Source organism: Miniopterus schreibersii (genome assembly GCF_964146895.1).
Source record: "Miniopterus schreibersii genome assembly, chromosome: 4".
In the NCBI taxonomy this organism is placed as follows: domain Eukaryota; kingdom Metazoa; phylum Chordata; class Mammalia; order Chiroptera; family Miniopteridae; genus Miniopterus; species Miniopterus schreibersii.
The window spans coordinates 101,818,497-101,845,255 of NC_138105.1; the positions used below are offsets into that span (position 1 = coordinate 101,818,497).

At 51.3% G+C, this 26,759-nt stretch overlaps 1 protein-coding gene across 21 annotated transcripts in view; it reads right to left on the reverse strand.

The window, feature by feature from the left end:
- Nucleotides 1–26,759, reverse strand: part of SUN1 (Sad1 and UNC84 domain containing 1) — a 43,593-nt gene that overhangs the window by 14,445 nt on the left and 2,389 nt on the right. For 3 of the 21 annotated variants that reach the window (XM_081134270.1, XM_081134266.1, XM_081134269.1), the window contains exons 2-10: nucleotides 15,704–15,800; nucleotides 9,511–9,699; nucleotides 7,847–8,016; nucleotides 6,987–7,013; nucleotides 6,707–6,883; nucleotides 2,530–2,682; nucleotides 1,680–1,763; nucleotides 1,261–1,371; nucleotides 178–276 (exon numbers count right to left, since the gene is read on the reverse strand). In XM_081134270.1, the coding sequence (XP_080990396.1) occupies nucleotides 178–276; nucleotides 1,261–1,371; nucleotides 1,680–1,763; nucleotides 2,530–2,682; nucleotides 6,707–6,883; nucleotides 6,987–7,013; nucleotides 7,847–8,016; nucleotides 9,511–9,699; nucleotides 15,704–15,780 (1,087 nt within the window). In that variant the 5' untranslated portion in view covers nucleotides 15,781–15,800. Of the gene's footprint in view, nucleotides 1–177; nucleotides 277–1,260; nucleotides 1,372–1,679; nucleotides 1,764–2,529; nucleotides 2,683–6,706; nucleotides 6,884–6,986; nucleotides 7,014–7,846; nucleotides 8,017–9,510; nucleotides 9,700–15,703; nucleotides 15,801–15,911; nucleotides 16,021–16,493; nucleotides 16,557–17,206; nucleotides 17,259–20,089; nucleotides 20,215–26,759 lie in introns of those variants that run through there. The other 18 variants (XM_081134267.1, XM_081134285.1, XM_081134282.1 and 15 more) reach the window with 18 other exon arrangements.

A 26,759-nucleotide genomic window follows, 5' to 3' on the forward strand; every position in this document is an offset into this window, starting at 1 on the left:
CGACAGCCGAGGGACAGAGACAGCCCATGCAACCCGAAGCACAGGTGGAGCACGTCACAGCGAGGGGCGGACACGGAAGCCTAGCCTCACATTCTGGCCGGTTAGGTAGACCGTGCAGTGCAGGTGTTAACTGCCCGAGACCCAGAAAGAGTGTGAACACAAAGCCAAAATAACCACCTGGAGCCAACACGGCCACCCAGAGGACCGACAGCACGGCCTGCGCCGCAAACCGCCCCGCAGCTCCGATCCTCCGCAGCGTCTGCTTGGAGACGTGACCTGTGGCAGACGAGACGCGCAGAGGCACACTCAAACACAGACAGAGACAGCGACCACACGGCACGCCCACGGCTAGTGCGACTCTACCAAGACTCTCTCCTACCAGAAGTCAACTCCCTTCTCAGGAAAAAGCACAGGACACTAAGTCCAAGCCCGACACAAAACAAACTGAGCCCTGCTCTCCGTGAACAGCCTCCCTCCCTCCTGCCCGCAGGCCCGGGAAGCCCCGTGCGGTGGGGCCGCAGCCCGCAGGCTTCACTGGAGCGATGATGAAGTGCTTCGAAGGAAATAAAATTCCACAGGGGAGACAGTGACGACTCAGGACCCAGGAGAAAGCCACCCCACAGGCGCACGTCCTCAGCACCCTAGGGCCACTGGAGAGTGAAACCCTGCGCCTGCCCCAGCGCCCGGCTCCTAAGACTCACAGCTGCGGGGCCAGTTCCTTTCACTTCCAGGAGCAGCTGCTGAAAGGTGCAGACGCCCTTAGCACTTGTGCGCTGACTCCCGAGACTATTAATTCCAACATGGCTCACGTGGAAAGAAATGTGGCTTAAAAGGGTTTTAAAATCTATTGTTTTATGTTTAACAGCTGACAATTAATTTTAAAGCTCAGCTTTAAAAAAACAAAACACAAGGCTGCCTAAAACAAGGCCCCGTACCGAGAAGGCCGCAGTGTGAGCTGGAGGACACCTAACTGGTGTGTGACTCCTGGTCGCACAGCTCAGGGTGGACAGCGGCTCCGCAGGCGGGTGTTCCCACCCCGGACGGGAGGGACCAGGGTTTTACGAGCCTTTAATTAAGCCTCTAAGGAGTCCTTTGCTTGTACTCCTAAATGCACTTACAAAGTCATTTAAGAGAGGCAGTCCCCATATTTTAAACCAAAGGTAGGTGAATCCCATCTGTCTCTAATGAGCCCTGAATTCCAATACAAACAAGAAAAGACATTTGTGCGGAACATGGTAAAACAAGAAAACTGCGATCAACCTGCGCGGGAAAGGGTGGTCCCTGCGGTCCCCGCTGCCCTTCCTGTCCCGGAGGACTGCAAGTGGGTGGCTGTGTGTGTTTCAAGGTGCTCCATCCCCTCATAGTCATTGCCTGCGGGTGGTGGTGACAAGCAGTTAATGTGACAGATTAATATGCAAATCTTGTCCATTTGAAAACTGTGCACAACAATGGCAGTTCCGAAAAAATTAGGAAACTCGATTATGAAAAAAGACAAGACTCAAAGCAAATGCATCCCGGTGGTTAGTAGCTTCTACTGTTACGGTGTAAGCAGGAGCTCTGCCAGCCCTCCCACCGTGAGGGCCACGGGCCCCGCGGACGAAGCACCGAGGGCATCGGGGCCACGGCCCAGGCTGCGGGAAGCCCTGCAGAGCAGAGGGCGCGAGTGAGGCCATACTTACACAGCGACTCCCCATTTACACTGAGGCGACCGTCCTCTCTGAGACACTCTTTTACTGTCATCCTCCCACAGGGATCGGAATGAGCTGCAACACACGCAAAAGAGGCTTAGGAAGCTCCGCGAGGTCCAACCGTCTCAGACCCCAAGGGAGCCGCAGGCCAGAGAACAGGCGAGGCCGCCCCTCCTGCTTCAGCGCGGCTGGGGCTGGCGCAGGCAGGCGAGCGCAGGTGACGGGCTCTGGTTAGGAAGAGATTTTCAAGTCCCCCCTGGCTAAACAGTGCGCCCACCACTGTAATACAAAGATGGGCTGCTTAAAAATGTTAAAAACATCATTCTAAATGTCATTCCAATAAGTTGTTTTTGCTTTGAAAAAGTAGAATCAGAAGTTGAGTATATTAACTTATTTAAAAAGTGACTGACAGCCCTGGCCGGGTGGCTCAGCTGGTGGGAGCACCGTTCCCTACGCCCAAAGGCTGTGGGTTCAATTCCTGATCAGGGCACACGCCTAGGTTGTAGGTTCAACCCCCGGTCAGGGCGCGCAGGTGGGGCAACCGATCGGTGTTTCTCTCTCTCGCTCTCCCCCTCTTGAAAAAAAGTCAGTGAGCACATCCTCGGGTGGGGATTAAAGCACAAGTGACACACCAATGCCCACACACTGGTCAGCTGTCAGGAACAGCTACGTACAGAGCGCGGAGGCCCTCGCCAGCTCCCAGAGGAAGGGCAAAGCACCAGGAGAGATCTGGCTGAGGCCGCGAGCAGAAACGTGACCGTGCCACGCTGGGAAGCGCAGAGCTTTCTCCACCTTGAGAGCATAGCTTGGTGGAAAAAAGAGTAAGAAAGTAATTAAGTACCTTCTGATTCACAGCTTTTCAATTTGTAATTTTCTGATTCATAATTGAGCTTCATTAAAACCACTTGAAAAAGTTGCACTAAGAATGATGACAGAGACGCCGAAGTGAGCGTGGCCAGCCACAGAATCCTATCCACGCAGAAAGACGCACCGCCTATCAAAAAACCGTGAACACAGTTAATTCCCTCCCACAAGCCAACTCCTCCTCCCCTATCAGTCAGTCAAATAACTCGCTTCAGACAAAGCAGACTCCGCTTTTTAAATGGACACCAGAGACCACAACCTGGAAGCCGTAATGACAAACGGCACCACCTGCGGTGACACGTCACCGCGACGAGGCAGAGCTGCCGACGCAAATCTCTCACCAGCAACTTCGTAACATACCCAATTTGAGACCATTTCACCCCAATCCTGTTCACACACACACTCTCCCACATTCAGATACTGCGGTAACCACTCCCCACCTGACCGCAGCCCACTTTCCTGCATCGCCTGCCAGGAGGACTGCAGGTAAGGCGTGTGCCTTCAAGGACGTGTCACAGCACTGGCAGGAGGGGCAACAGAAACAAACCACACAGCCTCGGGAGGCACCGCTCAGTCACGGAGGCTGGACCAAGGGGGCCTTGCCGCACTTGGCGCCTTTGCACTATGCCCGAGCTTCAGAAAACACCGTGTGACCCCCGAGACTTTTCTCCCATGAACCTGAAACGTGCAGGGTGAGTCTGTAAGGTGTAGTCGCTGGAACTTTTTACCCCTGGAAAAGTTTCTTCACCGAGTGGCGGATGAAATACTTGCTTCTACGGGTCTAACACTGGGCCCCCCTTCCTCCCGCTCAGCAAAGCCCCCGTCGTCCAGAATACACGGCGTGAGGCCAGCAGGGAGGGGGACTCCGGAGCTGGAGCAATGCTAAAGAAATGAGACGAGAGCTTTGCTCGGCTTCGTAAAGCAGTGGCCGCTGGGGAACCGGCGCCTGTACGAGAGGACACACGAGGGCAGGGCTACCGGCTTCAAGCCCGCCTGTTCCCCTGCTCTGCACTCTGAACAGAGGCTGGAAAGGAGAAGCCATTTAGTAAGAGGTGACGCAGGGTCAGTCTCCCTGAGGATAAAACCCAAAGCCCCAATTTCCACCCATTAAGTTGAAGATGTAAAGAAGTGGAAAGAGTGTGGGCTGGAGACCCTGGTGGTGCCGCCTCGGGGCAGATGGGACCGCATTCGGGGAGTCGACAAGGAGAACCTACTGGAACTGCAACTGTACGTGGCCCTTCTCAGCACGACGCTTACTGAGAAGCCGCTGGCTGGGACAGGGCTCCGATGCATCTGAACTGCCAGCAATGGTGTCCTCAGCGGCGGTGCCTCAGCCAGCACCGCTCCTCCGTCAAGCTCGTCGCCAGGAGCCGAGCTGCTTGGCTCAGAAGCTGCCCGAGCAGTCGAGCACCCACAGGTGTGTCTGCGCAGCGGGCTCAGCTTCTGCAGCGACAAGCCCACCGCACCGGCCGGGTGCGGCCCCAGCCCCAGAGCCTGCTCACCACCCACCGGGAGGCAGCAGACCCTCGGCCCTCGCTTCCCTAACCATGACGGCTGCTTCAGTGGGCAGAACTCTGCTCTAAACCACCAGCCAGCTCACAGTTTTTCAAAGGAACCACCCGCTTTTTTAAGTTAATTTACACCCTTTACTCAGGGACGTAAGTGCTGCCTTAGGGAACACAGAAGAGTCTGTCTTCAGATTCTAACTCCTGCTACTTCTGTGTGAACTACAACACAACAGCCTGGAGGCCAGGGGGGCTGAGGGTGGTAAGGGCCGGGCGCCCCTTTCTGACCCAGCCGCGTGGCCGCGTCTCATCAGCACCCTGCTTTGTGGGCTGTTTGACGGCCCAAGAAAAAGACTGTGAAGCCTTTTAAAGCCTTTTGATGGGGGGCGTTAAGTGAAGTGTATCTTAAGTCAATGAGGTTCCATACAACCACGCGCCCAGTGTGACCGCTGTGCCCGGGAACCTGGACGGCAGCCCAGCGTGGGTGGCCCTTGCTGGGAGGTGGGTGGAGGCGGGGGGGGGGGGGGGGGTGAGTTAAGTGGATTTGATTTTCTCCCTCGCACAACTCTGTATTTTTCCAATGTTCTTCATCAACATTTTACTCACATCATCAGGGACAGACGCTTTAAGAGCGATATATTAGTTGGTTCTACAAATCACTGTTATAATCTAAAGCAGCAAGGGAAGCGATAACAGACACCCAAAGCAAATAAAAATATACCTGAAACTAATAAATAACACTGAATATAAACTGTAATAAAAAAGAAATAACAGCCCTGACCGGTCTTGCTCAGTGGTTAGAGCACTGGCCTGCGAACTGAAGGGTCCCGGGTTCGATTCTGGTCAAGGGCACACGCCTGGGTTGCAGGCTCCATCCCTGGCCCCAGCCGGGGCGTGTGTGGGAGGCAAGCAATCGATGTGTCCCTCTCACATCAATGTTTCTCTCTCTCTCTCCCCCTTCTACTCTCTGAAAAACCAATGGAAAAAATATCCTGGGGTGGGGATTTAAAAAAAGAAAGAAAGAATAGAGATAAAATATAAATATATATAAAACTTGTTTTCCCCTCAAAAACAGTCAAGAGTGATCTAAGCCAGGGCATTCAGTGACGGCTTTCCAGAGGCCACCCCCAGTCCACGCGTGGAGACACTCAGAGCATCGCTGAGCTCAGGACAGTGGCTGCTATGGACACACAGCTGAACCTCTGCTCTGACCCGAGCGGAGGCCACGGGGAAGCAGCACGCGTTCCTAACACATCTGTGAGCAGCGTGCTCCCACTCTCAGGGTAACACTGTTCAACGCAGCGATGGCGTGCGTCAACACAGCCTCAACGCCCGCTCCCCAGTGCATCTTGTGTGGGGAGCCCTGCGACAGCATCCTGCCGGCTCTATCGCTTTCCAGCAAGGTGCGGAGCTAGCTAAGCCTTTTGACAGCCAGCCCGGTGGGGACAGCCACGTGCCAGAGTCCCACAGGGCTGCCGTGAGGGTCCAGGAGACACTGGGGCAGAGCCTGTGCTGGGCTCCACATGGCAGCGCAGGTTCGATGCGACCCCCGTGTTAGAAGGGAAGTCCTCCTGTTGAGTCTACCCGCCCCTCTCCTTCTGCTTTCCTAGTGCGTGGTAGGACGGCTGGGATGTCAGTAACGCCACAGCAGACAGAGCCAGAAGCATCAGCAGCTGCGACAAGACCGCTCAGTCCTGGTACCATTGTCCCTTATGTCCAATCATCTGAGAAATGGTCACTGAGTGCCCTCGTGGCCGGGCACAGCCAGGAACACGGTAAACCAGACACTGCCCTACCTGCTGGCACTTCCCCATGCCTCGTATCACCTGCGCGCATGGCTCCAGGCTTGCCGGGCAGACCAGCTCTTAGACTGAGCACGCCAGGAGCACACCAGAAATGAGGTGATGCAGGTTTCAAGTCTAGGGCTCCCTAACCTCCCCATGTGCACGTGAGCAGTGACCATGGGGCAGTAAGTCGGGCTGACGAGGGCCTGGGCCAGCAGAGGCGCTGCAGCCACCCCATGGAATCTGGAAGGGGACCAGGAGGAAGCCCCACAGGATGGTGTGCAAGGCCGGCTACAGTTGTGACAGCCACATGGCTCCAGAGCCCTCTCCAAGGACGTGTGTTCCAGCCACTGCAGCCAGGACTCTGACGTCCACCTGGCTCGCCAGTGGCGGTGGCTACACACTGGGAGTCCATGAAATGAGAGCTGCCACCTCAACAGGGCCAGTGCTGAGCTGCCTGCAAGCCTGAAGTTCCCTTGGTCATGGGCTCTAGAGACCAGGGGACGAGGGGCCTCACTCCCACCGGCACAAACCCCTCTGGCACCGAGGAGCGAGCAGCACATGGAGCCGCTCCTCCGGTGCACGTGCACGTCTCAGAGTGACCGCAGTTCCACTGGTTTCATCTAAGTACAAATTTACAGTTTCAGGGACTCCTCGGGACAGAAGCACTGACCGTAAAACAGAAGCTGAAAGAGAGTGAGAAGGAACGAAGCTAACTTTCGGTGCGTTTCTTAACCTTGTGCAGGATGACCGAGTCCAAGTCTACGACAGGAGGAGTACGGGGGCTGGGCCTTCAACACCAGGTTTGTAAGAGGGGCTGCAGCACATGAATTCTTTTTCTAGCTCTTAAATGAGTGGAACTTACGTTTCTGACTCCTGTCCCTCGAGTACACCCTGGAGGTGGCGCCAAGGGCGGTGGCATGCCCGGGGACCGTGTCCTGGCGCTCGGACAGCAGGCTGCAGGCCCTGCACGTGTAGCCGTTGCTCCAGGATGCATCTGCGGCCATGTTGCCATTTCCCTGAACAGCAGCTTTATTTCCACCTGAAGGTTTCAAAAAGCAGAGGGAGCCCGTTTCTCAGTCTGTGGAAACCCAACAAAAACTTGCATCTTAAAAGGCAGGGGCGAAAAGGACTGAAGTCATTACCTTTAAGATCTCCATCATCATCAAGACCTAGAACACACACATATTTTTGCAGTTGAGCGCAAATGATCGAAACAGCAAAACTCACTCAAAAAAGGTTACAATGGTTAATAAGTCAGCATCGTGGCACTGGTCAAGATTTACCTCCTAAAATGCCTAAAACTGACAGGGATTTCTCCACACACACACACCTTCTTCTGACTGAGGTGGGAGGACGTCTCTGATCTGCACCCGCACAACCTGCGCTAAGGACGCAGCGCGCTGGGGAGGACTCGCGGGGCAGGCCCCGCTCTCAGACACGGCATCCCTAGCCCACACGTCCTCTGTCAGCTGCCTCGCGTCCCCAAAGTAGCACTAAACTCCTGGAACAAATCTGGGTCTCCCGGTCTTCTCCAAGGGCCGGCCAGGACCCCGAGGGGACAGGGCCACAGCTCTGTGCCCGTCACAGTGTCCCTCCCACAGTACGGCATTCCTACAGGACGGGACTGCACTGGCTGCCTCCATCAAGTCAGCGCAGCGACAATTCCAGTCACTGTCTACACTGGGTGCTGTCCAATGAGTCAGAAACACTGTGCCTGCCTCGCCACCGAGCGCCGCCTGGAACCTCAAATCACGCTGGTGACTGCACAGCGACTGCTCAAACAGCCCACAAAGCGATGCCCTCAGCACAGCTGTCCTCGCTCACTACCCGACAGCAGACGACTGCGCACTGAGTGCACCAGCAGCACAGCCCGGGGCAGCAGCTGAGGCAGCTTCCACGCCTGCATCCCTGAGTCTAGAGGAAAACTCTGATCTTCCTGGGCTCCATTGGCCATGACCTCCTCCTTCCAGAACAATACAATAACCAACTGCAGACAACTCACCCCAGAAGTGGTCCACTCTGGTCTGCTCTTGGATAAGAGACTCGTCCAGCACGGGGGGCCGTGGGCAGGCCGTGCCCTGCGGACCACCGCTCTGGCGGGCAGCAGCCTGCCTCGAGTGGCGGTTCACACTGAAGGCCAGCTTGCTCGCGTTTCTGCGCTGCTTTGTGGTTCTGAAAGGAAGGAATGGGGAACAAGGCGTAGACTTTTTCTTGTAAAAGAGAATGTATTTTACCCACACAAAACCTCTGACAACAAACACAGCATTTTAAAAAACATGTCTTTATTGCTTTCAGAGCAAGAGAGAGAAACATCCATGATGAGAGTCACGGACCGGCTGCCCCCTGCACGCCTCCGACTGGGGATCGAGCCCACACCCTGCATGGGCCCCAACCTGGAATCAAATAGTGACCTCCTGGTTCGCGGGTCAACACTCGACCGCTGAGCCACACCAGCCGGGTTAAATAGCATTTTTAAGGCAGCATCTTTTTACATCTTTGCTGTAATGAAATATCGATTGACCTGGATCAGGATGTCCTAAGCCGGGGTCCAAGAGCTCTTTCTAAAACTAGTGGTTAAAACTTAAAATAACCTAAATATAAAAACAGCCTAAGTATAAAAATAAAAAAGTATATGGTTTCTAAATTTAACCCTCCCTTCCTTTTTAAGTCAAGTGGCCACACACTCATACACACCCCCTTCCACTTCTCAGTCACCAGGAAAGACATTAAGTCCAGTAGGAAAGCCTGTAATCTAAAGTAATTTCCACACTCACACTAAGCACATATGACAAAGATGAAGGCCTTGAAAACTACTGTTTTCAGACACTGCACATGGCTAGGACCAAGGGCAGACGCCCCCTTGAGGGAACAGTGGTGGGTGAGAGCAGGTGGCGTTAGGAACCGGTCACAGCTGGGTGTTCTCACGCCAAGCACCAACTGTATTCACCTGCAGCTCTCGGGGCTCCTTCATGTATCTCCCGGGTGGAGGTAGGTACAGAACTTCATTCTCTAAACTCCGAGGTGACAGTGACGAGTGCACTGAGTGGACTCCTCACAGGAGCAGGGCTGCAGACACCATTCCAGCCCCACTGTGCCCTCGGCATCCTATCCTAACAGCCACCATCCCCGTTCCTGAGAGAAAGAGCCCTTTAGGGGAAGCTGGTCACTCCCATCTGAGCGGCCCACAGGAGACCTGTCATGTTCACTCTCTTTCTCCAACGCACACAGACCTTGCCCACTTGTGCTCCTTCTGGGTACAGAAGTGGTGAAGGGTGCCCCAGAGGTCATGAGCACAGGTAAGCCTGTTAGTACACACGGCTTTTAGTATACAGACTGGCTGCAATGGCCCTGCACCCTGAACAGCCTCTGGTGGCACAGCTGAGGGTCCGGTCCTGCTGCGAAGGTGATGGTGCCCATGTGACGATACCCACACCCTCTCCTGGCTTTCAGAACTGGAAAACCTTGACTGCAGAACACCAACACCGACAACCCACTCATTCCATAGCCCTTGTCAGCCCCTATTCGTGGCAAAGCCACACAGCCACATGTGGATCTGTGTGCGCTCATGTCCTCAAATTCAAGAGGTTGGTCTTTTGGGCCAACAGGCATGTGTGTTTGGCTCTAGTTGGTGTTAACACATGTGTGAGCACAAAGGAGTGGGCTCACCTGGCTGCTGTGTCCTTCAGGGAGGCCGTGTTGCTGGGGCAGGAGTCAGCATCCCCCACCTGGCCACCCTCAGTGCCGTACGTGGTGGTGGCCAGGCGCAAACTACGCCGGGACATTCTTGGAGAATCAAACACAGGGTCCAATCTGTGCTTGGTCTCGAAATCCAGAGCATCAGAAGAGTAACTTGAACTGGAAGGAAAGGAGGAGTCAGTGATGAGCAACGCTCACGGCATTGCTTTTAAACAGGCCAGACCTACAGTGAATGTTAGAACAGCCATCACAGTGTGACAACTTTTCTACAAAGCAAAATAAGCTGCACCCAGAGCAGTACAGTGAAATCCGTTCCCCTGGTGCCCACTGCTTATGTCCAGAGCTGACCCCGAGAACTGCTCTATACCATGCTGCCTTCACGAGGATCCCACCTATGGGAACCCTGTCACTACGCCCGAGAAAGCAGCAGAGACGGCGACCGCTCCGTGGCGGGAAGCCCAGACACACAGTGGCTAGGTGAACCCATGTCAGCAGAAAAGGAGGAGGCAGGTGACTGACCGTCAACGCTATTGTGCCTCTAACTCACCACCAAGCTGGAGACAAACCTGTGACCTCACTTCAATCCCTCCCATGAAATTACGTAAACCACAAGTCTGGTCCTTCTGTGTTGTTGGCAGCCTTTTCCAAATCAAGAAGCATTGACTGAGCACCTCCTCTGTGCCACCTCGGGGTGGGGACCATACTTCCTGACCTGCGGGCCAGTCCAAGTGGCCCGAGCATGCCACCCAGCAGGGAGTCACCACCCAGCAGGGAGGAGAGAGGTGAGCACAAGTCACCGTGAGGACGGGGAGGGAGAGGACACAGCTGAGGACCTGCAGACCCAGGCGCGGAGGGTGGGGAGGCTGGGAGTGCCACACCTCGCACAGGCACCACGGGAGAGGTGCTGTGAGATGCCCGGGGGCACACCCTCGGGGTGGTGGGAAGCAGCCCCTGCTCAGGAGGCGGCCATGGGAAGGACTTGGAAATCTGAGTGAAGTGAATGAGCTTAAGAACATTTTGCATTATATTTAATACTATAAAAATTGTTTCAAAATAGTTTCAGAATCAAATTCCTCCTAAACTCATTAGATCTGACACTAGAACATTCTGACACTACATCAGTCATAGCAACAGTAGCTGACACCATCGGCGTCATGTGATCACAGGTCTCAGACACGCCACACAGGCCTTCGGAGGCTGTTCGTGTGACCTGGAGGCTGGAGTGGGGAGACTGCAGGAGCCATGCTGAGTGTGCAGCGAGGATGCTAAGCACGTAATTTTAGTACAGGCTGGAATAGCGTTAGCTTTCTTCCAAAATATTTTATACAACTATGATCTTAGTTTAAGAAAAGCATGTTATTTCAAATCAGGATTCATCATGTAGGCATGGGCGGCACCCTCCACCGTGGGTTTAAATGAGGCCCTTGAGGAACAACTAGACCTCGGGAGGGACAGGTGACAGCCAGGTCTGCCCCCGTCGAGGTGGCTCGGCATGGTCAATCCAGAGGGGCAGGCACACCCCCAGGGAGCGGACAAAGGGCACAGACTCACTCCCCGAGCTCCCCCAGCAGGCCCCGCAGACACAACTTGGGGGGGGGGAAGCCGCTAGAAGAATGTTTATAACAGCAGCCTATGCAGACCATCCATGGGGGGGGTGGGGGGGGATAAACAGGACACGCCCACATTCCCTAAGCTGTGAGGCTGTCGGAAACCGAGAAGGTGGTCTGCACCTCCCCTCACAGGAAGACTCCCAGACACAGCGTTAAATGCACAAGGAAAGTACCATCTACACTGAAACAAACTAGAAACAAAACCACATCTTCTTACACATAAAGCAGAGAGACCTGGAAGGCTTTCTTCAAAATGGTCAAAGACCTACCCGCCCCCGTTACACCAGGGCTAAGATTCACAGCAGGGGGGCGAGGGCAGGGCAGGGCCGGGCCGGGCCGGGCATGGCAGGGCAGGGCAGGGCAGGGGAGGCAGCAGGGTGGGCTCAGCCCTGCTTCCACAGGCCCACAGCCCAGGAAGAACAGAAGCTGCCTGCCCTCTGGCCCTGGGCTGGAGTCCCAGCCATCCTCAGAAACAGGCTCCTCCAGACAGATGTCCCGGAGCTCCAGCGGAAAGAACCAAACGTCTGTGGAGACGTGAGGCACCGGGCACCCACCCAGGCAGCACAGTGTCAATGTGTTCAGGCACTTTACTGGTTTTACGTGAAGCCGGGAGTGGGGGCACAAAATTGTAAACTGAGGATGAGAGAGAATTAGTGACATAACTGGGAGATAAAAAAGACACTATAGCCTGGCCAGCGTGGCTTAGCAGTTGAGCATCAACCTAGGATCCAGGAGATCACGGTTCGATTCCAAGTCAGGGCACATGCCTGGGTTGTGGGCTCCATCGCCAGTAGGGGGCGCGCAGGAGGCAGCCGATCAATGACTCTCATCACTGATGTTTCTCTCTCTCTCTCCCTTCCTCTGAAATCAATTAAAAAAAAAAAAAGACACTACAGCCCTGGCTGGTTTGCCCAGTGGTTAGAGCGTCAGCCCACAGACTGAAGGGTCTCGGTTCAATTCCAGCCAAGGTCATGTGCCCCAGGTGCAGGCTCGATCCCCACCCCAGTTGGGGTGCGTGTGTGAAGCAACCAATCGCTGTCTCTCTCACATCGATGTTTCTCTCCCCCCCCCCCCACTTCTCTCTCTGAAAAAACAACAGAAAAAATATCCTCAGGTGAGGATTAAAAAAAAGGCAGCCCAGTGGGCGTGGCCCAGCAGCTGAGCATCAGCCTGGGACACAGGAGGCCTGGGACACAGGAGACCGTGGCTGGATTCCTGATTAGGGCACACGCCCGGGTTGCGGGCTTGATCCCGGATGGGGGTGTGCAGGAGCCGGCCGATCAATGACTCTCATCGCTCTCTCCCTCTCCCCTCCTCTCTCTGAAGTCAATAAAGATGCTATATTTAAAAAAAGACAATATAGACAGAATGCCACAGACACATTCTAGAGTCTGAGGTTTCAGTTTGGTCTCTCATCAGTTATGCACTTTACTGACACACACTGCTCTTTTAAAAATCTGTTTAGATGCACTTTTAATGAAACGATTGAGAGAAATCTACTGCAGCTGAAAGCTGGAAACAATATGGACACTGGGCAGTGAGCCAGCTGGGACGCAGCTAAGACCCTGCCAAGGCTGCCCCATGAATGGGTCTGTGGGCCAAGCAAGGGGTGTGCAGTGACCGTCTCAAGAACCCGGACACACTCGGAGGTTCAGAGGTTTGCTTATCTGCTTATCTACCCCAAAAGCTACACCCTGAAGTCCCAAACGCCAGCCTCACGCTCTGACCCTTCGTCACCTCTCTCTCTGGACCTTCCACCACAGTGTCCTTCAGCCCCGCAGGCTCTCCATCCCCGTGATCATCGTGGCCTCCTGGCTGCGGCGCCCTGCCCCGCTGGCCTGGCCATATCCCCACCAGGCGAGCTGCACAGCTCTCTGTTCAGTTCTAGACTGCTGCAAGCAACTGGAGGTCGGGCACCCTCCCGCTGTCCCCACCCTCGCAGGTCCTCGCTCCTGCCTGGCAACCTGTGCGGGGCCACCTGGTCCCTGGTGCTCACAGCCACTAACTCTGTCCCCTCCTCACTTCCAGCTTCACCACGCCCTGCCTCCACCTCCGGCTCTCTAGTCAAGGCCCTGCTTCTTTCCCCACCTCGGCGAATGTGCATCTGTCTTTGAAGGACCCGCAGTCACGCTGCCAAGCTACAGTGCAGGGAACCCTAAAGCCCACCCGTGGGCTCCGCAACGAGCCTCCCACTTTCTGAGCCTTACTGTCAGATGCCTATTCTCGCTGCCTTCAACCTCTCTCTACGGCTTCTTACCATCAGCGTCCAGACATGCCCCCGTGCCCCCATAAAATAAATAAGCCCAGCTCGCCCTTTCTTCTCCCATCCGCCGACTTGTTGGAAAAGGTGCTGCTCTCACTCCTCACCAGCTTCAGTCCGTCTGCCTGAAGGACCATGTGCCAGCTTTGCCAGTGACTCCTGTGGGCTGAGCTCGCTGCGCCGGCCCTCGCCCTGCCCTCGCCCTGCGTGGCCTTCCAGCAGCATCTGACCGGCTGATTACCCCCTCCCTCCTTGGAACACACTCTCCTCTTGCACAACCAACAGCCATTCCCCCCACCTTTCTTTCTGGTTGGAAACCAACTTCCCCAGAGATTGAAAATGCCAGCCCCCGTTCCCCAGCCTGGCCTGCACCCAGGTGAGCGGCTCCTGGGGGCATCCCTCCCTGACCAGGGCAACGCTGCCCAGCGGCTGCCATTCCCCTCCCAGGAGGAGGGATGGGACTTCAGTGAGTGGGGCCAGCGGATGGCACTGACCAACCTCCACACCTGGGGGAGAAGAGACACCAGGCACCTCCCCTCAGAACACAGCAGGAAGTGCCCGCTGCCCTGTAGTCACGGCAACCCACCAACGGAAACCCGGAGCTGACCAAATCTCTACATCTAACTACAGGGACAGGAAAGCAGATGCAGACCCAAGACACAAATTACCCAAATGAATGTGAGAATCCTGTTTAGGTTGATTTAAAAAAAAAAAAAGTTGTTAAAAAAAATGAAGATCTGAGAAACTGGAGCACTGACTCGGTGTCTGATATATTCAGGAGCTATTTTAAATCACAGGGGCTCTGTTACAATACTGGCACTTTGGATGAGATCTGCTTCACAACAGTGCACTGGGGAGAGCGAGAAGGGAGACTGGTGCTGGGACTGCTGAGCCAGGTGAGAGGCAGAGGGCCCAACAGTCTCCACAGCAGGAAAACACTCTAATGGAATTAACGGAATGACCACTGAGACTGCACAGAGCAGCGGGCCAGGAGCACAGTCCCCAGCAGTGAGAGGTGAGCAGACCATGAGCCAGGGGACGGGGGAGCTGGAAGGGGGTCTGAAGGACAAGGCAGGGAGGACAACTTTTCGGAACGACACCCCCATTCTCCACACTGCAGCATCCTGTCCTTCCCAGCACAGACCTGGCTATGCTCCTCCTTGTTAAAACCCTTCCCTGGTTTCCCACTGCCCTCAACAAGATCCCGGCACAGCCTGCAAAGCCACACCTGCCGGCCTGCCCTTCCTCCTCACTGCTCCTCCACCCTCATCGCCCCACCTCTACCTCAAGGAAGGCTGTCAGTTAATGAAATTAACAGTGTCGCTGTCCCAGGGTAGAGATCCAGGCACGTGCATGTTTTAAAAACTATATTTAAAATAGATTATAAAACTAAAAATAAATTAGCAAGAATAATTATTTTTATGCTCTACAATACAGAATAAGGAATGGTTTACTTGAGTTGGCCCACTCAATTTTTTCTAAAATACTACAGGACTTTTAGCAGAAAAAGAGTCTGTTTCTAAAGAAAGTGTGACATGATCTAGAATTGTGAACAAAAACTCAATCATTAAATGTGAGATTTGACTACTGCTGTTAAAAAGTACTCTCCTTAAAATATCCTCCAATTTTCTTAAAGTTTCCATTACATTTTACCCTTAGAAAATAGCCATTGACAAAATTATATAGCATTTTCCTGTGTGCCTTAAACACTGTGCCAGGGTGCAAAGGTTTTCCAACTGCCAATCAGGTCCATAATGTTATAATACTTAAGTTTCATTTCAATCCTTTCTATTTTATAAACTAGAAATGCAAAGGACAAGTCAGCAACTTTTAAGACTCAACTTCAGGCCTCAGTGTTACATCAGAACACGAACAAAAGCAGAAGACTGCGCACCTGACCATGTCCTGCTCCTGAAACCTTGGCTTTGTCTCACTGTCTGCGATGCCTCCTCTCAAAGGCAACCTTTTCTGGGACAGCTCGGTTAACTGTGAGATACCCAGCCATCCATATAAATCCCAAATCCCAACCATGACTACAAGACTATTCTCGAGACCACAGCCCTTTGGGTGGAGTCTGAAACAGCGATGTTTGCAATGAGTAACCAATGAGTCATCACAAACGTAGTTTTCAAAACAGCAATTTCCATGTCAGTTTGGTAATTTCATAAAGCCACAGTATAACATAAAGTTTATAGATATTTTCTCTTTCTAAATATAACATTTGGCTGCAAGTCCCACAGAGGCCCTGTTAATCAATGGCATTCGAGAAGTGACAAAACACACACACGCTCACCTGAGTGCATAGGTGTAGCCAGTGTTCTCGGGCACACACTGAGGAGGCGTGTATATGTGGAGCCGAGAAAAGTCCATGTTCACGATCTCAAATCATACTGCAGAAGGTGGGAGAAAGTAAGTCAGGGTTAGGGTCAGAGCACACGCAGAGGCCCTGCCTGCTGGGGCCAGCCTGGTCCACACACAACCGACCCACCATCACTATCTACCTGAATGAAGAAAGCCGGCAGAGCGGTGCTTTGCTTTTTATCTTTAAGTCAGAGGAGGGTTTCTCATAATTACAGGTCGAGTGCAGGACACTCTGTTAGATGCAGTCCCCTGGAATGATACACCCATAAAAGCACTGGGGGAACCCCTGGATCGACTGACTTACAATGATGAAAACTGGGCCCTTTCAAAAGACTGGGAACCCATTTCAAAATGTGTTCTTAAATTCCCGAAGGTGGCAAACGTTCTCGTTCTTCTAAAATAAGTCTCGTTGTTGTTAATTAAAACAGAACGAGTTCTTACTGCGCGGTTGAGAAGCACTCCTGTACTGTGCTTCCCTAGACAGCGGAGTTTTCAGAGTCAGAAACTGTGGGACAACAAATAGGCTTTAAGGCACTGTTTATACTTTTACCTTTCTCCAAAAGAAAACAGGTTGTTTTTAATTTAAATTAAAAAGTGTCGAGCACTGTTTTTCAGGCTGTCACCTGATTTCTTTGGAATCACTCCAACTTTCCTCTGGCTAAAAATACCCTCCCCCAAATGCACACACACATGCACATACACATGCACGCACACATACGCACACATTCCAATTTTTCTTTAAAAGCTCACAGTAGTGTGTGAATCACCATCTGTTGCTGAGTAATCTAAAGGAAAATAAAAGTAAAAATAAAGACCATCCTCCACAAAAATACTTATGTATAAATGACTGATTTCTACAGAAACAGAACCACCCTAAAATTTGTATGAAACAATGAAGACCCTGAATAGCCAAGCAATCTTGGGAAAGAACAAAGCTGGAGGCATCATGCTCCCTGATTTCAAACTGTATCAAAAAGCTACAGTAATTAAAACAGCATGGTACTGGCATAAAAACCGATGCCTAGATTAATGGAATAGAAAGCCCAGAAATAAACCCTCGCACACATGACCAATTAACTTATGACAAAGAAGTCAAGAAAATACAGTAGGGAAAAGACAGTCTCGTCAGTAAGTAGCTGAAAAAACTGGACAGCCTTATGCAAAAGAACGAAGCTGGACTGATATCTTACACTGAACACAAAAAGGCCCGAATGTGAGACCTGAGACAATGAAAGGAAACGGGCGGTCAGCTCCCTGACATAGGTCTTGGAGATGATGTCTTGGATATAACTCCAAACGCAAAAGCAAGCAAGTGGGACCATCAAACTAAAAGCTCTTATCAACAAAACGAAAAGGTAACCAACCAAATGAGTGAGCACATTTACAAATCATGCATCTAACAAGGAGTTAATATCCAAATATATAAAGAACTCACAGAGCTCAACAGCAAAACAACAAACGATCCAAATGAAAAATGGGCAGAGAACCTGAAAAGAAGAAGACAGAGAGATGGCGAACAGGGACATGAAAAGGTGCCTAATATCACCAGCCACCAGGGAAACACAAACCAAAACTACAGGGAGATGCCACTTCACGTCTGTCAGAATGGCAGCGTCAAGAAGACAGGAGAGAAGCGTTGGTGAGGATGTGGAGAAGAGGGAGCCCTCACGCACTGTTCGTGGGAATGTTAGTGCAGCCACTGTGAAAACACTGGAGATTAAACAATGTTTAACACTAGAGCTGCCATATCACCTAGCAATTCTGGGTACTTAACCAAAGAAAACGAAACCACAAACTGAAAAAGATTTGTGCACCCCATGTTCACTGCAGCATTATTTACAATAGCCAAGAATCCGTCAACAAATGAGTGAATAAAAAAGCTGAGGTGCATATACACAATGGAGTATTACTCAGCTGTAAAAAAAACAACACCCCGAAATCTTGCCATTTGCAACAGCATGGATGGACTACTAGGGCATTACACTAGGTGAAACAAGTCGGACAAAGAAAGACACAAGCCATATGATCCCTTACAGAAAATTAATTTTTAAAAAATTTTTAAAAAATTGAGATGGAAAGTAGGAACAATGGGCGAACTGGGTTTTTGTTTTTTTTTAGTTTAAATAAATTGAATTGTAAAATGAAATTAAATAGATGACTGACTTCTATAAGCTAAGACAAATGTACTTCAATTCACACCATTATCTTTGAAACAGTTCAAACATTCTTTAAAGAATTTAAGTAGCCACAGAAATAAAGACCATTGTTCATATATATAAATTTGTGCATAATTTCAACAAATACCATGAAACTCCTGCATTTAAAAAACATTCCAGCACTCCTAGGTTCCTCCCGGACCTAGCCCATAGCCCAACAGAGCACACATTCTACAAGCACGACTCATTCCTACCTGGCGCTCATTACAGACACTTAAACCTCTCTGCTCATAAGTCACCTGGTTCTTTCACCCAGGTATCTGCCGAGTACTGTTCAGTAGCCTTGTGCCCCCGTGTGCTCTACCCCATCCAAGGAGGTCCTGCCACCCCGAGCCAGTGGGAAGTCTCCTCCCCTCACTAGAGCCCCAGCTCCTGCTCCGAGCACCGCCCACCCGGCCAGGTCAGGTCTGCTCCCACCCCAAGCAGAACCAGAGCCGCACCCCAGTGCAGGGCACTAATTGGCTTTGCCTGGGCTGAAGTTCAGGGGTGACTCATGAGGCAAACACAACAGGGTGCAGGGGCAACAGGATTAATGCCCCATCGTTCATCCACTGCAGTGGGTAAGTGACTCATCTTATTAATTCTCTATTAGTTACTCACTGACTAGCACAGCCCAGACTTCCTTAACTTTACTCCAAATGTGATCTTTCACTTTAATGTTTTCCTCACCTGCACTACTGACCACCACCCTGCCCCAGGTTAACTAATTCCTACCAGCTCCTCTATAACTGGTGCCTGGTAAGCACTCGGTGAGCTGAGTATCCCTTGATTGGTTCACAGAAACCAGTGCTCCAGACTAGTCCTGGCATTTAGTTTAAAGGCAGGACTGCGACACTGAGGCAGCAGGGCATCCAGCAAACAGGAACAGAGCCCTACCATCTGGGCTCACATCCCAGCTCTGTCCCACGGGCGAAGTGCCCTGAGGCCAGCCCTAATTCTGGAAGCAGGGCCCTGGCAGGGTGAAGCAGGTCAGCCTGTGGCTCGGTCGCTGAGCTTGGTGAGGACATGTGCAAGAACGCAAGCCCAAAGCCTTTACTGCAGAAAGTTACATTATGTGTTCTCACACTTTATCCACCTAAAGAGGGCAGAGTGGCTAATTCCTAATGCACAACAAACGATGTTTTCAAAAGCCATCAAAGGTACGAGACCTGCTGTAATGACACTCTCCAGCCTGATCCTTCCAGTCAGCGAGACGGAGACTAAGCTGTGCACACCACCTCCAGACAGGTTCAGTGTGGGCCCTCTGCCACGATGCAAAAAGTTTAGCCTGGCCGGGCGTGGCTCAGTGCTGAGCATCAACCTAGGATCCAGGAGACAGAGGTACGATTCCCCGTCGGGGCACATGCCCAGGTTGTGGGCTCGATCCCCAGTAGGGGGCGTGCAGGAGGCAGTAGATCAATGACTCATTTCTCTCTCCCCCTCGCATCCCTCTCTCTGAAATCAATAAAAATATATTTTAAAACAAAAAAATAAAAGGAAATTTAACTTCTTGTCTCTGAAATAAAATTCTATCAAAGAACAAGTGCCACTATTGGCCGTGACAGCACAGCAGTGACTGGCTAAAAAAAGCCCTGTAGGTGACAACTGGGAGACACAGCCATGTAACAGACACAGGGTAGATTTTGGTAAAATACCTACAAATGTAATAAAATGCCCAAAGGTACGACCACTGGAGCAGCAAAAGCACACAGGAGGCCGTGGGAATCCCGGGCAGCGAGCAGGACTGGAAGATGGGACAGACCAGTGACCACACTCAGCAGCTCCTCCGGCACGAGGGGTGTGGCCTGGCAGCCCTGCTTCTTCCTGCTTGGGCAGGTTCTGCTCCCATAATCACGAGCTCTGCGTAACGTTCTCCTATGACGTTCATCTAAGTGCAGAGCGGGCCCATGGCCGGCAGGGCTGTTGTGGCCACTGTGCACTGCATAGCCCAGGATCAAGTGAAAAAGTGCGTGGAGGGCCGTGCCTGACACCTGGCAAACATTTCCTCTGAAATCAGCTTTAATTCCATGGAATAAAGCTACATAGCCTACGCTCTAAATTTAAATAAAGAAACAGGTCTTTTCTTCTAAGTTAGCAATCCCTGAGATGGAAAATTCACTCACCCCTGGCGAAACGAAAGTCCACTGGGCGGCAGAGACGGCTCGACTCAGAGCCAGCCAGTCAGAAGCCAGCTTCAGTCCTCTCAGGATATCTGAACCGGTCCTACTGAAAACCTAACATAAATGCTAAGCATTTCCAAAATGCTGTTTCCAGTCTCCCTTTACATCACTGCTAATTAAAGCCCACATGTAACATTAGAGCCTTCCTATTTGTATCCCGGCCTGAAGGCGGTGGCCTCCTCCCACCTCAGCCTGAGACTCGAGGGAGATCTGATTGCATTCAGTATCTGAATAATATTGGAATAGTAAGTGAAAAATGGATTGAACATGTTTTCAATGGCATCAGAAAATCCTAGGAAGAACCCAAAGTTAACATTTTGCAAAGTGATATTACAAGAGGGGCCCTGTCCAGGCTTCACTCTCCTCATTTTTTGGATCCCTTTCAGGCCACTCTCTTCCTTTCCCTAAAATGCTGTCGCTGGTTCGACCTTGTCACAGGCCAGGTTCCAGTGAGTGCCCTGGACAGCAGAAGGGAGAGACTGAGTGCTACCAGACACCACACACCCGCTGCAGAGAGGAGCTGGGCGCGTATCAGGCCTCGCTCCAGGCAGAACTCTCCCAGGCTGCCCAGCCCAGCAGGTTAGCACACGGGGGACCCAGAGAGCCTCCCCTGCCCCCGTATGGGAGTACTTTTTTAGGGTGAACAGTTTTCAATTTTGAGCTGCGAGACCTAACAGGGAAAAAGCGTGCACCCCAGGAGATGGTGGGGCAAGAGTGCCACCTTCACACGCAGAAGGAAGCACCGACGTTACAGGTGGCCCCGTGTCTCCTTTTACCTGGTCTCACTAGCAGAGCACATGCAGGCCAGCTGCACAGGCCAAAGCACAGGTCCTGTTCAGGCTGCAAACCTGGTCACAAGCCCGAGGAACTAAGCGTCCTGACAAACACACACGTCCTAGCAGCTTTAACGCCAGAGTTAAGATCCCTTGCAACACATGAGGCTTCTCCCTTCACGCCTCCACCTGCGCCAGGCACGCTGACACCTGCATCACGTGGGAGATGGAGCCTGAGGCTCAGTTTCTGTTCTTGGATGCTCTGGTCAAAATGGAGGTTAGTTCTCCGCCACTTAGAATTTGAATCTTTATTACTGAGACTGTCTGTACCAGCTGGTAAACAATCTAAAAAATATGCCTGAAAAATCTCAACAAGAAACCAGTCACACGGGGTTGAAGACAGAGCTTCAAGCAAATGGCAAAACCAAACAAGAATTAAACTGTGAGGTTTGAAGTGAAATCAGCACCAGTTTCCTTAGGAAACGCTCGGTTTTGGAGGAAAACCAGAGCGTGGTGGCAGCACCTCTTCTCATCACAGTAAACCAGTGCCACCCTCCAGAAGATGACTGCTTTTATCCAACAACATAGAGCAGTCGGGACCTGCTCCAAAGCACTGTTTACAGAGATCAGCATGCTACAAATCAGATTTTCTGTGAGCTGATTTAGTCACCGGTGAAGCGAGGGAGACTAAAGTGAGCCCAGCTGGAACAGGACGACTAGCGCAGCCATCCAATCAGAAGCCTCAGCAACAACCTGCCGCGGCTCAGCCCCCTCGCCCCACCCCATTCAAATGGCAGGCCGCCCGAGCCCACCACCAGAACCAAGAGCAACCCAAGGAGAGTGACAAACAGGACCCTCCTCTCAGCTCCGTCTGGGCTTAGCTCCAAACACACCATCTGCCACCATGCCCTGGGGCGGGGCGTCTGAGCTGAAGCCCGGGCTCCTCCAGCACAACACAGGCCCACAGGGCCCCTCTGCCACAGGGTGTCCCCTCAGGACCTTGGGGGGAGGGCGAACATGACACAGACAGAGACAGACAGACAGACACTTGCTCCCACTCCACCCTCACCATTCCTTAATCACCCAGGGTTGGTTCTCAAAGGGCAGCTGTGCCCATACAGGAGTTCATTATTCTAAAGGCTAACTTTTAAAACTAAAATTCCAAGGTGTCCCTTTAAAAATCAGTACTAAATCTTAACATAATTAGTCTGCTCAGAATCTTAATTCTGTAAAACCAAATAATGTGGAGACTAATAAACATTAGTTATTTCTGCCTATAGGTTAAAAAATCACGAATTGGTTTAGACATGATTTCCCAGAGATCATGTTCCACGTAATTACTTTTCAACATAATAAACAGGAATTGGCATCTCATCTCTATATTCATTTTAAAGAAACAATGTGTTTTTTGTTTTTTTAAAATATATTTATTTCAGAGAGAGGAAAGGAGAGAGAGAGAGAGACAGAAACATCAATGATGAGAGAGTCATTGGGGATCGAGCCCGCAGCCGGGCATGTGCCCAGACCGGGAATCGAACCCCGATCGCCTGGATCCCAGGTCCACGCTCAACAGCTGAGCCACGCCCGGCTGGGCAAGAAACAAGGTTTTTTAAAAAATACTATGATTTATGCTAAGTAGAATCCTTAAATACAAACTGATAGTTTAAAACAGAATCAGAAATGAGTATTACCTGAAAATATCCAAAGGGCTTTATAGGATGCTATGATGCTATATGTTTACCTGAGTATGTTTTTAAAACATCCAGAAAAACACTACACTAAATTTAATGGTATTATAGAGTATGGGACTTCTACTTTTCACTTACCTGCTTCTGTACTGTTTGAACTTTTTTTTAAGGGTAAATATTGGTTGTACAACAAGCAACCCAATAAATACTACTTTCAAAAGGAAAAAAATTGGTGTTCAGTATGAAGCAGTGTGGGGCAGCCAGATCCCTGGGTGCGGCTCAGGCTGTGGCCCACTGAGCTATAAGAGCTGGTGGGGTCACACCAAAACGCCACCCATGGGGCTGCTCCTGGAGTACACACAGTACCTAACCCTCCTGAGCTGCTGGGGTGCAATCAGCTAATACACCTCACTGCTGCCCTACACAGGGTGAAACGCTGTTACAAATATAGCAATGAAATAGATTTAAAAATAAGTAAAACAACAGAATAAAATTAGAAAGTTATTTTCCGCAGCAACTCTGTACTGAAAGACGGTTCCTCCAAGATGTGGTCTCTTTTGTTTTTTTGGAAATGATGGAACGGCAGGAAGAGGTGGAGGCTACATAGTTTGTTTACATAACAAGGCTGGGGGTGGCATTTCAGGGAAAAGAATTACTTCTCCGTGAGGAGACCTTATCATGTGCTTACATCTCCCGAGGGCAGGGCTCCAGATATTCTCAGTAAGAGCCCCAGCTCCTCTAACAGTGACACTCATCACAGGGTTTCAGCAAAAGCCTAGAGTCAAAGGATTTCTTCTGTGCCTGTCACTGTAAAGGGCCTTTCAGAACACAAAGCGCAGACCAGTTTGCTGCGTCCTCCAGACCCAGTGTGCACGAACCGTCCCGAGAGCCAGTGTGCTAGCCGTGTCAGGAGGGCTGCCCACACGGTCATTTCTGTGTCCACAGCCAGTGCCTTCAGGCAGCAATGCTGTGCACCTGACGCCTGGGGCTCCCCACACCTACAGTGCTCCTCCTAACACTGGGAGCGGCAGACCCTGGGGACTCCACACCACACCTACAGGTGAGGCCGACCAATCAGAGGTTTGTCTTTTTCTTATGGTTATACAGGATATTAATTGTACACATATCACATAGGCCAGGGACCCGCCCCGCCCCGCCTGTTACCGAGCTGGCTGCACTATGGGTCTGTCCCTGACTCTCATGTCTGGCTTGGAAAGGCCCTCCCTGACCCAAGAACACAGGAGCAGTCTGTTATGGGCTGTCCTACTCTCACCGATGGGATTCTACATTTCCAACCATGTTTAGCTTACCTATCCCATCTGTGCGCCCTGTGCACACACTGAGGCAGGCACCTGTTGACCTCCTCGTGAGCATTTCCACCTGCTTCGCGCACCAGAACTATCCAACCTGTCCAATCACCTCCCAGCCTGCTCCTCACATTCAGACCAGCACCTCCCTCCTTCCAGGACATCATCCCTCTTCAGTGCAGCTCCCCTGGCAGCACCACCTGTTGCTGGCATTAGACCCTGAACTCTCTAAGGGCAAGAACTAAACCTCATATGCAGAACAGATGAGCACGTTGTCGGTTCACTGCTATGCCTGTTGCTCGCTCTGCCCTTAAGCTGAAAACACTCAGGAGTTCTCACCACTCTGCTCCTAGTCCGACCACGCCCAGAAAGCCACGCCCGAGCGCGCTGCAGGGACTTGTGAGGGCACCCCTGGGCCTCCTCAGCCCTCCCCCCAGTGCATTCACAGTATTTCTCCTCCCTCACCTATTGGAACAGCGGTGTCAGCCCGTTTCATTTCCAAGTATAACTGGGCATGAAAACTAGAAGCAGTAGTTGCAGGACTATAAATGCAAACATTTAATCTACCCATTTCTCCACCACCCTGTAAAGCCTGCCCTGCCACATGCAAAGTGACCGGCTAAAAGCAAGTCCCTTCCAGGACTAAAAAGGTTTTGCAGCCTAAGTAGCAAGTAAAAAAATCATCAAGCTGACCTTTTCCATAGTCTAGATATAGCTCACATTTTCCCATAATGATTATTAAAGGTCAAACAAAGCAAACACTAAGATCAAAGCAAGTGGGCAAAGCAAAGCTTTGTTTTCAGGCCGTAGGCCCCTGGGAGCGCCCTCTGGCCCCACTGTGAACCACTGATCTGCACCTGGTCACTTCCACAGGACTTATCCCTGGGACCTGCAGGGTTACAGGCACCAACATCAAAAGGCATCTATCATAGTTCTTATCTCCTAACCTAAAATTCGAAGCCACTGACCATTCACCTAGTGTCCCTACGTGACTAAATGAAAAACAGAGCTCCCAGCTACCCAGCATGCTTAATTACAGACAGAATTCAAACTGCACCGCCGACTAGCGAGTTACACAAGTTACTTAATGAAGCACAATCGTAGCATGATTATAACAAGTAATATTGTAAGTATTTTCCCTCTGTCAACCCTAAATTTATTTTGGCTCTATGGAAGTGAATGGTTTCCAATACAGACCCAGCAGATCTGGTCTAGTCTCTATCTGAAAATCAAGTCCGGTGGGCAAGCAGTCAAAATAGCAATGAATTCCAAATTTAGAAAATGAGAGTGTTTCCAATCACCTAATAGGGCAGCACCCCACAGACACACGCGCAGCAGCAGTCCAGTCGGCCACCGTCCCTGTCTCGCTCCCCTTGCACTGTGAACCCAGGTGTGGCACCTCCTTTAGCCATGTGCTCCGGACCACTTGGCCTGAATCACAGGGCTGGTGACATGCTCTGGGTTCCCTGGGTGGTTTAGGGAAGGGCAGGAGCTGCACCGCAGCTCGTGCTTCATTGTGTCACTTCTCCTACCAGAAGCGTTGCCTGGCACTTCCTGCAAACAAATTAAAACCAGCTCTGTCTGCAGAATCTGGAGACCATCTGCTCATCATAAATTTAGGATGGGAGACAATGGTTATGAGCAGACCCTCCGTCAAACACCAGCAGTCTTTGAAGACAGATCACAAAGGAATTTCCAGTTAAAAATGAACTGAACACAGGCTAGCTTCCACTCTCTTCCAGATACCCCCTTTGAAAAGGCTTTTAAAAAGGCATATATATAAATATATTTACCCAAAAGAACAAAACTAAAGGAAAAAACACAATAGTAAGAAAGAAACTTGGAAGCTATAAAACAAATGAGAACTGACTTAGGTCAGAAAAAACTGAATCAGGCTTACAGTGAGGAGCACTGAGAAATCACCTGATTTTCATCATGGAACCCCCCAGACAAGACAGTGGCCCTACGTGCATGTGCAAGTGCGGGTGCAGGATGGAACCTAATGCTGAGTCTGTTTAAGAATCAGTTAGGCAAAACCACGTGATCATCTTAACCCGCGCAAGAAAAGCACTTACCAAAACCCAACGCTCCTTCAGGATAAAAACGTTCAACAAAATAGGATTAGAAGGGACCTCCCTCAACCTGACAAAAGGCACTTACTAAAGCCCACCGCTAACAGCACACTGCGTGGGAACAGGCTGAGAGCGCCCTAAGATGAGGAAGGAGACAAGAGGCCGCCTCACCACCCCTGCTCTCCACTGTGCTGGAATTCCCGCCGGAGCAGCTAGGCAAGAAAAGGAAGAAAGAGGCGCCCAAAGGAAAGGAAGAAGCCAGGCTACCTCTACTCACAGGTGGAGGTAGAGGAAACCCTGAAGAATTCACACAAAAACTATTACAGCTAGTAAGCAAGTGTGACAGTTACAGGACACAAGGCCAACACACACGTTAGCTGCATTCCTATACACTAGCAATGATGACCTGGAAACGAAACTAAGAAAACAATTCCTCTTTCAACAGCATCAACAAGGACAACAGACAGGAATAAATGTAACCAGGAGGTGCAAGGCCGGTGCCTGAGCAGAACGAGGGCACTGAAGGGAAGGCAGCCCTTCCTGGGCGGTCGGCGTGCCCGCTCAGCCTGCCACACGCTCAGCCTGCCACACGCCGGCCACGAGGAGTGGATGCGAGCTGAAAACCCCATGGGCCTTTCCTGCAGACACGGGAGAGCTAATCCTTAAGTTCACAGGGAATTGAACGAATCCCAGACTGCCAAAAACAGCCTTGGGAAAGAGGCGGGAGACACATTTCCCAGCTTCAAAACTTACTGCAGACAGAGAGTGCCTCT